Consider the following 12,297-nt stretch of genomic DNA (forward strand, 5'->3'; position numbering starts at 1 on the left):
ATTGTCCAATATCTTCATCCACATATGGGGTCATTAAACACTCCAGTGGCAGCTCCAGCTTCTCAGATGTGCTCAGTTTCACTTTCCAGCATTAAAATAGTCGAGCACGCTGTCTTCTGTGACAGCTCTTGTTCTGTATTGTTGCTGTTGATTTTTTAACCTTTTGTTATTGTAGCTCTATTGTATCCGGTATTTTAGAATGTCAAGATTTTACTTATATTATCTATTATAAAAATCATAACAACCGTATATAAATTTTTATTTTGATCGCATTTTTTTCTCTCGCAACTTGATAAAATAAATAATTGCACTGTAGGCTATGAGTTTCAATATAACAGGTACAGCTTGTTGAGGCGGTGAACATATAAATTTTAAATCTTAAGTAATAATAATAACAACATTATTATTATTATTATTATTATTATTATAGCTTGTTAAGGCGGAGAAGATGCAAATTTTAAATCTTAAGTAATAATAATAATAATAATAATACTATAATAATAATAATTTAAAAATTAAAAAAAGTATGTAACAGACAATGAAGTGAAAGACATAATTATCATTGAAATACCGTATTATGAACAAATTAATCCTTAGTGACATAAACAGTATGTAGTACAAATTCAAGTGAAAAAATTCAGGGATCATGAGTCACAAACATTAGATCTGATGGCCACCCATTCAAATTCATCTTTCTGTTTAATCGGATTTCCAATATTACTATTTTTATTGCTACCAATCTACTTTTATTTGAACCAGTCAGACGACTTGTTTCAACAAGGGTTTGGCTTGACAAATATTGGCTAACATCTTAAAATTTAAAAAAAATGCGAAAAAAAACCCGCCCGAGTCAGGAAATCGAACCCGGGCCGCCGCGGCAATAAAAACTTTCCCGCGTTCTTGACCAGTACACCACAGAGGAACGCGTACTTACAGGTGGTTAGATATGAAGCTTAGTAATTAAGACAAGTTTACATCCGGTACCCCGTTGCAAAACGCTTTTCAATTATGAACGGAAAAAAATAAGAACAACAACTAATTCTAATATCTTTCCTTAAGCTTTATTATTTGATTCCTTCGCAAAGAAAAAAAAACACTTGGGCGCAGCCATAAGAATTATAAACTCGTGTTAAAACTAGAAGTCCCAGGTTAAATGTAGATTTTTAAAAAATCTACTTTCACTTTCAAAAGCTCTGATTGGCTAGCGGAAAGTTCGTCTGAACGTAACCATCTATAGCATGTCTTTAGATTAAATGCGTAACGTTAATTGGAGATGACCTAAGTCAGTGACTACCACGATAATAGCTCAGCATATTCATTTTCTAGATCAATGACTACCGTTACTAGTATCACAATAATAGTTCAGCATAATTCATTTCCTTATATCAGTGACTACCATTTACCAGCTACACGATACTAGCTCAGCATATTCATTTCCTATAGATCAGTGACTACCATTTACCAGCTTCACGACCCTAGCTCAGCATATTCATTTCCTATAGATCAGTGACTACCGTTTACCAGTTCAACGATAATGTAGGGATAACGTATGTTTATTCGTGTAATATAAGTCTGCAGAATCCCGAGGGATTCTGAAGATGTTATAACACGAAATGAACATGCGCTAACGCTATTCTAGTATATTTAACGCAAAAAGCACTGATAAATGAAGCCATTCTCGCTGTAATACGTTTACGCTTTGCCACGGAACGAGCATATATAAAAAGGCGTTATAACAGCACGTGAGCGCATGAACCTCTCTGTTAACACACGATTTCCCTCTTGTCAAAAAAACCCCGAAAAGTGACAAGAACAGCAGTGACTACCGTTTACCAGATTCACGATAATAGTTTAGCATATTCATTTTCTTGTATCAGTGACTACCGTTTACCAGATTCACGATAATAGTTTAGCATATTCATTTTCTTGTATCAGTGACTACCGTTTACCAGTTCAGCATATTCATAAAATTTGCTCTTATGCAAACTTAAAACGTCCCCTTTGTACGTTTTATTGACGTACTGCCACCAGTCTACTTCTTCAAATAGTTATGTAATGGATAAGAGACGGAAATAAAATTTGATGCATGATATGGTCACCATTAAATATAGCTTTTCCGGGAGGGGTGGGGGGGGGGGGAGGGCGTATACGAACATAAACAAGTGCCAATCAGGTCTCTAGAGTATTATGCAATTAGCGATTCTGTGACATATATATGAAAGCACTATGGTTGTTTACAGGCATTGTCGTACCATGTCATTACTCCAGATATTTTAAACAGGAGCTTACCTCATGCGCTTGACATTCTAGCTCAATTGCTTCATCTCAAGTTATAAAATATCTTATATCTCGCACGTATCTCGAGCGCTCCACCAAATAACACCAATTTTTTCCCATGGATTGTATGTGTAATACTTGTTAGTGAACAGGCCCGACCGGTTGACTAGGTTTCTGTTTTAATCCGGCAAAATAAGCAAAGTTATTTTATTTTGATTATGAAGACAGTAATAATCCGGCGGATATAGTAGTGCCGTGTACAGTCCAGCAAATTATACTAATGTTGATGTACACTGTTACAAGACAAAGTAAAAGTGTTTCATCCATAGAAAAGGCGTAATGGCTCTACAGTATACACCGACAATATTAACTTTGAGTCAGAAACAGTTGTGTTGATGATGTTGGTGGGCTGTTTTTGTAAAATAGCATTCTTCATGAAGGCCTGAACATACTTTTTCATTGACCTTTTTTTCTTGCGATATCATGCATCCAAAGTTAGTTTCCCAGTCTAAAAATAACTTGTCATTCAAACAGGCTGGTAGTTTAACAAAATAGTACGTCACTCTGAGAAGATAGTATGTTCACTAGACATGACAGCGTGTTACTTTAAGAAAATAGGACGGTGGTTTTACAAAATCATACATCACTCTGACAAAATACTACATACGTTGGACATGACAGCAACATGATAACACAGTAATTAACAAGATGTAACAGAATCTTGAGAAGTTACTACTCTAAATAAAGAATATACCTTGTATTCATCTAACATAAGACAGCTCTGGCGTTCCATACTCCTCTTGCAGCAACCCATGAAGGTATTGATATAGTACAACGATATATTAGTGTAGCATGACCAGCATGATATTAAGTTAGGTTGTTGACCTGTCTCACTTTTTGCCTCAAGACCGTTAAATATTCTATTAGATATTTGAATTAACGTGCTATACATGTAAGTCATAGATTTCTACCCGTTGTGTTATTTCGTGCTTGCGTTATGTGCATGCGTCATTTATACCTGCAAAAAAATCAAAAATAACAAAATGAACAACCATTCAGATATATCACGTGTCATATATTTTAAGATTTAAGATTTGTATTGAAACGATCTTTGGAAAGAGATATAAGCACAAGAATGTTAATTGGTTTGTATTTTAGCTGTGTTTATCGTGGTAAAGATTTAATGATAGTGCTAGTGACATCCGGGTATGATATGAATGATTTAAAAGTTTATTTATTGGCCACAACATGCAGTCACACGAACGCGCATATATAAAAAGAGTGTTATATGTCTCCACCTTAAAACACCTTTTGGAAACGACCTTTTTGCTTAAACATCCTATAGTGTATGTCTGTTGACATAATGTTAATATGTCTCCGGCTATGAAATTAACACGACTTGTAACATTCTGTTTATTTTAGTATTGCTTTTAAAATTCCAAACTTTGTTCATGCTTTAATTTAATTCATGCTTCAAATTAACATTGACTTATTACGTCTCCTTTTTGACTGGAGATGTCCCTTTTCTTCTCAAGCCTGAATATATAAGAGAAAGGATTAAAAAATTATATAAAAGATTTTCTCTTTTTTATTTTAGAAGTAAATTTAAATCATTATAGGTCAGCATTTTAAACACCGCAGCGGACATTCAGCAGGTACACATTTACTTACGTAACTTTGGTCAGTCTATCACAATATTCGTAAGAATTGTCTTCATGCTTGTATAATTTTCAAAACTCATCCAGTTTTTTCATCTCTTTCAGGGAGGCTTCAGTTTAAATCTACTGGCTGAGAACGAAACAATCGTGCACAGATTTACGAGCGGCTTTATATCAACAAGTGACCCTACGTAAGTATATTTCTTACAGCTTTCAGAGCATCTGCTACATTATCAATGTTTAGGAATATTTGAGACCAAGCCAGACTAGTTACTCTTCCTTCCAGACAGTAAATTTAGTGAGCAGCATTTTTGCTTCAGCTATATAATTTTCTTGATAGAGTATTTAGTAGGCTGGTCATTTTAACCTTTGGGGTTCCAACATAAAGTGGAAAAAGTAGTATCACAGAAAAAAAAAGCCCTCAAAATATCATAGCAAAATTCTGGAATCAAATTACATAATTTGGTCGATCGTTCCTGTGGGCCATATGCTGTACTGTTGTACTACTGGTTACTACAGCATAAATGTTTGCTTTGACTAAGCAAGTACTGGTAGGCTACATTTTAAAGTACCATCTTTGTCAAAAAGCTTAGGGTTGTCAAAATTCAGGACATATAGCAGTCAAAACTCAAAATATAGAATTTCATACCAAATTTATACATGCACACTTCTAAACATTTATCGGCATTGGAGTTAAAATGGGTTGAACAACAAACAAACGGTTTATCTCTGAGTTAGAAGCAAGAAAAAGAAACGTTTTATCTACATTGTTACATCATACTGTCAGACTTTACAATTCTGCGACGATGCGCAAGAATAAGAAAATGTATTAAGAGAAACTGATAGAAAACGTAAGAAGTAGAATGGTTCAAGGGTGTTGAGTAAAAGATAAAAAAGTGTATTGTATAAGTGTTGCCCAGATACTTTTCACACCATCAAGACATGACGAGTACAACTTCCGTGGCGGTAGCAGGGCACGGAGCCCCTCGTTTAGAGCCGCTACTTTTAGCTGGGGTGGGGTCCCTTGGAAGGCCAGGTTGGACAGCTCACTCTTAAACGATGTTAAAGAGTTAGCCTCAGCAACTGTTGCTGGCAGAGAGTTCCATACCGAGATATTCCTGGGAAAAAGTTGGACTTGTAGCAGTTATTTGATGCTCGATATGGTAGATATCTGTTGCTGTGTGAGGATCTGGGCAAGACCTTCGCCGCCTTCAGTGGTGCTTCTGGTCTATTTTGTAGAGCACAGTGACTTGGTGTTTAAACGGATTCGTAAAACAAAAGTGTATTCACAATGTCACTGCAGATGGGTGGGGTACTTGATAACATCAATATTTGCTCGAATTCATAAACAGTTACGGCAGCTATTGTGTGAAATGCTTCTTGAACTGCTTTATGCATACATTTAAATAAAGAAATGATACTAGCATTTTATTCAGCTAGATAAATAAAGGAAGCTGCCCTTAAATATCACCTAATTATCAGAGTTTGGTTTGGATTTCTTTTGAGAAATTTATTCCTGCATTGATCATAAATTATCAATAAACTTTTGTGTTGGAATTAGCTCAAGGTTCTGACATTATTTCTAGTAATATAACCAGCACAGCATGTGTATAACCACACAGTATTTACCAACAAAATTACTCGAAATTAATAATTACTCCAATATTTATCTATTATATCCAATACATCTTTCGTTGGTAAAATAACTTACATGCACAACTTGGTACACTGTTATAAATCATATATTAAACCCGATCAAGTTATAAATATTTACGCTTCATATTACTTTAAAGCAATTTTCATCCTTCATTTACTTTTACGTTAAACCCCGATAATAATGAGCAAGAAAAATGTGAATATTTTATACATCATGTATGGACGAAATGTTATACGCAGTAACTCCTTAGATTACGACTTTCGCGCGCGCGCGCACACACACACACAGACACACACACACACACACGCACGCACGCACACACGCACACACACACACCACAAATGTAAACTGAAGGTATTTGGTCACATTCAAACATTTGCTTTACGATTATCTGTGAATAGAGACCACCTACCTGTAAAAAAACAATTAGATTCATTTTCAGTTTAAATATTTAATTTGTCTTTTAACGAGACAAAAGAGGCCAACTGCAAATGAAGACTGTATTCTGTGGCATGGGCCTTATAACAGTATACTTGTATCATATACATTGTCATGTCATGCACAGTTCAAAATGGCTAGTACAAGGTCGCCTCTGTTTCTCCCTTTTTTTCTAAAGAACAGATTGAAGGGGTACTTTGGTCTTCCATCATCTTAATCTTGCCATGAGTTTTTCTGGTAAATCTAAAAATCCGCATGGTCTGTCATGTCTTCCATGTTGCCAAGTAACTGTTTGATTTACTAAATACGTATCAAGGATCTTTTCTTAATTTCTTTTTCATTCCGCAAGAGCTACGTATAAGTAATAACATCATTCTATGGATCTCCAGATGTGGTGGTTGGAACTTTTAGAATTTTGAAGACATCTGTAATCCTGATATTTGAATGATAAACTAATGGTAATATATGCTATCTTATTCTGATTGCAGAAAGCTATCCCATACCATCACTTTGCCCAACCTAGAGTGTATGAACTGCAGTATACAGCTCATCCGACAGGCTGGAGAATGGACAACCGCGTGCAATAATGGCAAATACGACTTTTATTCGTGCGCAGATATCAACATCAAAAAAGGTAGGCTAGCCAATGATTTTCTTGACAAAGTGATTTCCCTGGAGTCATTACACATAAAATGAACACAAAATCTATTAGTCAGTATAGTCATGAAATAAGCAAATTTGGTCGACAATTATTTTATTGTATTGTAAATATATACTTTTTGTAACATAATAATATAAAACATTAATGTAACAATTTTTTTTCATAAAAAGTAAATATAAAACCCTTCGTGTTGGTATTTAGATATTCAAGTTGTGTAATTAATTCCTGTTTCATTCAGTTGAGCTGTTCCATCAATGTAGTACGTAATGACCCAGATCAGACTGTGCGTTAAGTTAAATTGATCCGCTACGACACTCGCCGACTCTTGTATATTTACTGTTTCAAGAATCGTTACTCTTTGTCTGATTCCAAAAGGCTGGTCTTGTTTATCCGCATTAGCTTTTGTAGATAGTTGATCCATGTCGACACTCGCCGACTCTTGTATATTTACTGTTTCAAGAATCGTTACTCTTTGTCTATGTTTCCAAAAGGCTGGTCTTGTTTATCCGCATTAGCTTTTGTAGATAGTTGATCCATGTCGACACTTGCCGACTCTTGTATATTTACTGTTTCAAGAATCGTTACTCTTTGTCTATGTTTCCAAAAGGCTGGTCTTGTTTATCCGCATTAGCTTTTGTAGATAATTGATCCATGTCGACACTCGCCGACTCCTGTATATTTACTGTTCCAAGAATCGTTACTCTTTGTCTGATTCCAAAAGGCTGGTCTTGTTTATCCGCATTAGCTTTTGTAGATAGTTGATCCATGTCGACACTCGCCGACTCTTGTATATTTACTGTTTCAAGAATCGTTACTCTTTGTCTATGTTTCCAAAAGGCTGGTCTTGTTTATCCGCATTAGCTTTTGTAGATAGTTGATCCATGTCGACACTCGCCGACTCTTGTATATTTACTGTTTCAAGAATGGTTACTATTTGTCTATGTTTCCAAAAGGCTGGTCTTGTTTATCCGCATTAGCTTTTGTAGATAGTTGATCCATGTCGACACTCGCCGACTCCTGTATATTTACTGTTCCAAGAATGGTTACTATTTGTCTATGTTTCCAAAAGGCTGGTCTTGTTTATCCGCATTAGCTTTTGTAGATAGTTGATCCATGTCGACACTCGCCGACTCCTGTATATTTACTGTTTCAAGAATGGTTACTATTTGTCTATGTTTCCAAAAGGCTGGTCTTGTTTATCCGCATTAGCTTTTGTAGATAGTTGATCCATGTCAACACTCGCCGACTCTTGTATATGTACTGTTTCACGAATCGTTACTATTTGTCTATGTCTCCGAAAGGCTGGTCTTGTTTATCCGCATTAGCTTTTGTAGATAATTGATCCATGTCGACACTCGCCGACTCCTGTATATTTACTGTTCCAAGAATGGTTACTATTTGTCTATGTTTCCAAAAGGCTGGTCTTGTTTATCCGCATTAGCTTTTGTAGATAGTTGATCCATTTCGACACTCGCCACCTCCTGTATATTTAGTGTTCCAAGAGTCGTTACTCTTTGTCTATGTTTCCAAAAGGCTGTTCTTGTCTATCCACATTAGCTTTTGTAGATAGTTGATCCATGTCGACACCCGCCGCCTCCTGTATATTTATATTTACTGTTCCAGGAATCGTTACTCTTTATCTCTGTCTATTGTCTACCCGCATTAGCTTTCGCAGACATTTTAGTTTATACTAATTTATTTTAGTGAAGCAAGTTCTATAACTTATGTTAATACACTGTCAACACCTGATTCCTGATATAATATTCCACCGCCACGAGGGTATGAAGGAACACAAGCCAGTTTCCTGTTAATGGTGAGCACCAAGCAAGGAAGGCACTGGTACCATTTTGTACATCTTTGGTATGACGCGGTCGGGGATCGAAAAAACCCGAAGCGGACGCTCAACCACTTTTCGCAGACAGCTGACTACGGTCGACACTATGCTTCCTGAATGGCGACTATTTCAGGAATCATCTCACTTTATCTCTATCTCCAGGATGCGGAGAATACTGGCACGTATTCGCTTTCGCCGACAGCTGACCACAGTCGACATATTATGCTTCATTACCCTTTATCTCTATATTCAAGAGATTAAATGTGTTGGTCCACATTAACCTTACAGAGCTGATCCAGAATGTTACTATCCGCCTCCTCGGTAGTCACTATTTCAGAATGGTTGAATATATCGGCCCGTTAGTCTTCGTAAACAGCTGCTTAGGGTCGACATTCTTTACCTCCTTAGTAGTTATCATTTCTGGAAGCATTACTTTTTTATCTCCAAGAAGCGAAGAGTGTCTGTCCGAATAAGCTTTTGCAAACAGCTGATCCGGGTTGATATTCTCCGCCTAGTGGGTAGGTACCATTTCAGAAACCATCAGCTATTACCTGTTTCACCAAGAGGCAGAGAGTGTCGGCGCCTATTATCTTTTACAGACAGCTGATCAAGGTTAACGTGCCTCCTGGGTATTACTATTTCAGAAAACATACCCTTCGGAAAGAGCTCTAGATCTGTCTGTTGGTCGGTCGGTAGATCATTTGGTTTCCAATCAGTAGCTATAGAATGCTTGGTCTCACAATGCTGAAACTTCATAGAATGATTATAGTGGTCAGTAGGTGATTGTTTTGTATTGTTTTGTTTAATACTGTTTAGGTAAAATGGTACTGAAAACGTTTTCCGCTCAATAACTAAAGAATGCTTTGACCAACAGTTGTCAAACTTCAAAGGATGTTTGCTTATGGTCAGTAGGTGGCCTCTATCTTTTTAGGGATCAGCTGGTCAAAAATCAAGGTCACAGTGACCTTGAGACTGAAAACGGTTTCCGCTCAATGACTAAAAAACTATTTTGGCCTACATTCGTACAACTTCATAGGATGAATGCATGTGGTCAGTAGATAATCTCTACCGTTTTGGGGTCAGAGTGTCAAAGGTTAAGGTCACAGTGCCCTTGAGACTGAAAATGATTTCCGTTAAATAAGTAAATATTTTTCTGTCAATATTCCCTACGAATGTAGGATTGATGCCGTAGACAATTGATGACCCCTGGCGTTTATTAGGTCATTTGGTCAAAGGTTAAGGTCACAACATACAAAATTACTTACCAAATTGCTTCCAACAGGCCATCATAGGGGCACATTTGTCTTAAAATAGCTCTGGTTATCTCAATTTTCAAGAAGCAGAGAATGTGATGGTCCGCATTAGCCTTCGCAATCGACACTTTCCACCTCTTTCAGAAATTATTTTTATATATCTATATCTCCAAGAGGCGAAATGTTTTGGTTCACATTACCCTTCACAGACAGCTGATCAAGGTCGGCACTTTCCACCACCTTGGTAGCTACTAAATATAAACTGTACCTCCAATAGGCGAAATGTGTTTTCGCAGACAGCTGATACAGACCGACAGCTTCCACCTCCGGGTAGCTACGATTTTAGACTTTATCATTACTCATTATCGCTATTCCCAACAGGTGAAAACTGTTGTTCCAATATAGACATCGCAAGCCACTGATCCGAGTCGATACATTGTTTGTTTTCTCGCTGAATGGCTCATTCTCATTCTAAAACGTTTGGTCTCTGTCTTGGCTACATATAGTGAAAGATGTGAATCCAACCTATCTTATGAATCTTTCATTTCCCTTCGACAAATCGACTTCTACTTCCAAGTTTGAAACATAAATGCGACATTTTATAAATGGATTAAGAACAAATAGTTCCTAGACTTTATATTTATATGCATTCCTCATATTTTACATTTATTTTACATATTTGACAGATAGATTTATCGTTCTATACTACTGTACTTTCAGTTGTTGACTACAAGCTTTGTTCATCTCACGGTAGCTTTAGTAACGGGCAATGTCAGTGTAACAGACTTTATACCGGACCAGCTTGTCAGTATAAGGGTACGTTGTAGATGCACAAGTTAAAAGTGCCATCTTGCACAACGAAGCTTTGTTTCGAAACAGTTTGAAATAACATCCTCATTTTTAGGTTGAAACCGCGAAGCGGTTGTAACCTATTATAACCATATTTTGGATACTGCAAGAATTCAATAATGACAGTTTTCACTGAAGCAGATTAATCCGACGTTCTATTTCCGCACTACTTTTATTGATTACTTACGAGTATACCAACTGCATATCTCTCTACATGATTTCTATGTAAAAGTTCCTGGTCAGGCTTAACAATCATTTCAATGCACATGATAAAAGAAAATATATCAAATTATACATCTTTGAAAAGCTCAGATCGCAAGATTTCTAATGGAGTAAAACTTTAGAAAATCGAAGGAGAAACTGTGATAAACTTACAGCTTAAAATAGCAAATTCTGTAGATTTTAACTTTTATATCTTTCAAACCGTTAAAAGCACTGACCTCCAGATTTTGGCTAAAAGACGTTTTGTCATATTATGAACATTAGAGTTTTTGTTTCTAAACTATTTTGAAAATGCCAAATCAAGAAAAATAAAAAGATGACCGCGTCGGAAATCGAACCCGGACCACGGCGACAATGAAATTTTCCGGCTGTCGTTACCAATAGAGCTATGGAGGCTTTAGTGTTTGATGCGTGTTAAATATAGATATTTATAATCGAGACAGTTTACTCCGAGTAAACGCTTTTCGATTTTCAATGTAAAAAGTAGTAAAAAACAACTAATTCTCATGTGTTTCCGTAACATATAGTCTGTCAGTAATTAAGTTTCAAAGCATTCTTAAGAAATGTAACATTTATTTCCAGATATCTAAAAATCTTCTCCTTTTTTTTTTGTTGTTGTTTTTGTTGAAAGATCTAGAGGCCAGTGCCTTTAACTGTTAAATTTGAATATCTTATATTTCTATTATCTATATTCTCTTTGCGAATATTTGTGTTTTTTAATGAAACAGACACTGTATTTTTCATTGGTATCATTATAGCAAATTTTAATTAAGCTGATATAGGGTTGCTTTACCCAGGTCGTAAGTGTGTTTCAAGGCACTTGATGGTTTTAGTCAGAGGTTTTTGCACATCAAACGCGGGTTTCAACCTTTCTGTGCTGTCAACGCTTTGATTATATATTTTAGAGTACGTACACCATTTAGCGTATTCACTTGTCAGCCTCTTACTAGACACTTTGTATAATGTGGAATGTTATGATAAATGGATTACCTGCCTGATATTTTAGAATTTCGTTTTCAACAGATTCTTGTAATTCAAAGTTCATTCTATTATATTTATCCATTTATCATAACATTCTACATTAGACAAAATGTCTTGTAAGAAGCTGAGATAGGAAAATGATAAAATTCTTTCACCGGTTGTAGGCGCAGGTGGAAATTTCCGGCCTCGGGGGTAACTGTTTAGGCGGTTACGAGGCTCCAGCCGAGTAACCGCGTAAACAGTTACCCGAGAGCCGGATATTCTCATCTGCACCTACAACCAGTGACAGAATCTTTTTCTTGCATACCATGATATTAAAGAAATAAAAATAGAAATGAAATCAATCGAACGGCTTTCTTTTTAGAACTTTTAGAACTATTTCTTCTAGCAGCTTATTTAAACAAAGCGCGGGAAACCAACGTCAGTAAACAGGAAAGACGTCATGACGTTTCAAAGACAAATAACAA

General features: G+C 36.3%; 1 protein-coding gene across 3 annotated transcripts in view; it reads left to right on the forward strand.

Moving 5' to 3' along the window:
• Positions 1-12,297, forward strand: part of LOC123524508 (uncharacterized) — a 54,318-nt gene that overhangs the window by 13,937 nt on the left and 28,084 nt on the right. For 2 of the 3 annotated variants that reach the window (XM_045302753.2, XM_045302754.2), the window contains 3 exons: positions 4,041-4,126; positions 6,519-6,664; positions 10,499-10,594. In XM_045302753.2, the coding sequence (XP_045158688.2) occupies positions 4,041-4,126; positions 6,519-6,664; positions 10,499-10,594 (328 nt within the window). Of the gene's footprint in view, positions 1-4,040; positions 4,127-6,518; positions 6,665-10,496; positions 10,595-12,297 lie in introns of those variants that run through there. The other variant, XM_045302755.2, reaches the window with a different exon arrangement.

The sequence above is a fragment of the Mercenaria mercenaria genome, chromosome 3 (genome assembly GCF_021730395.1).
Source record: "Mercenaria mercenaria strain notata chromosome 3, MADL_Memer_1, whole genome shotgun sequence".
In the NCBI taxonomy this organism is placed as follows: domain Eukaryota; kingdom Metazoa; phylum Mollusca; class Bivalvia; order Venerida; family Veneridae; genus Mercenaria; species Mercenaria mercenaria.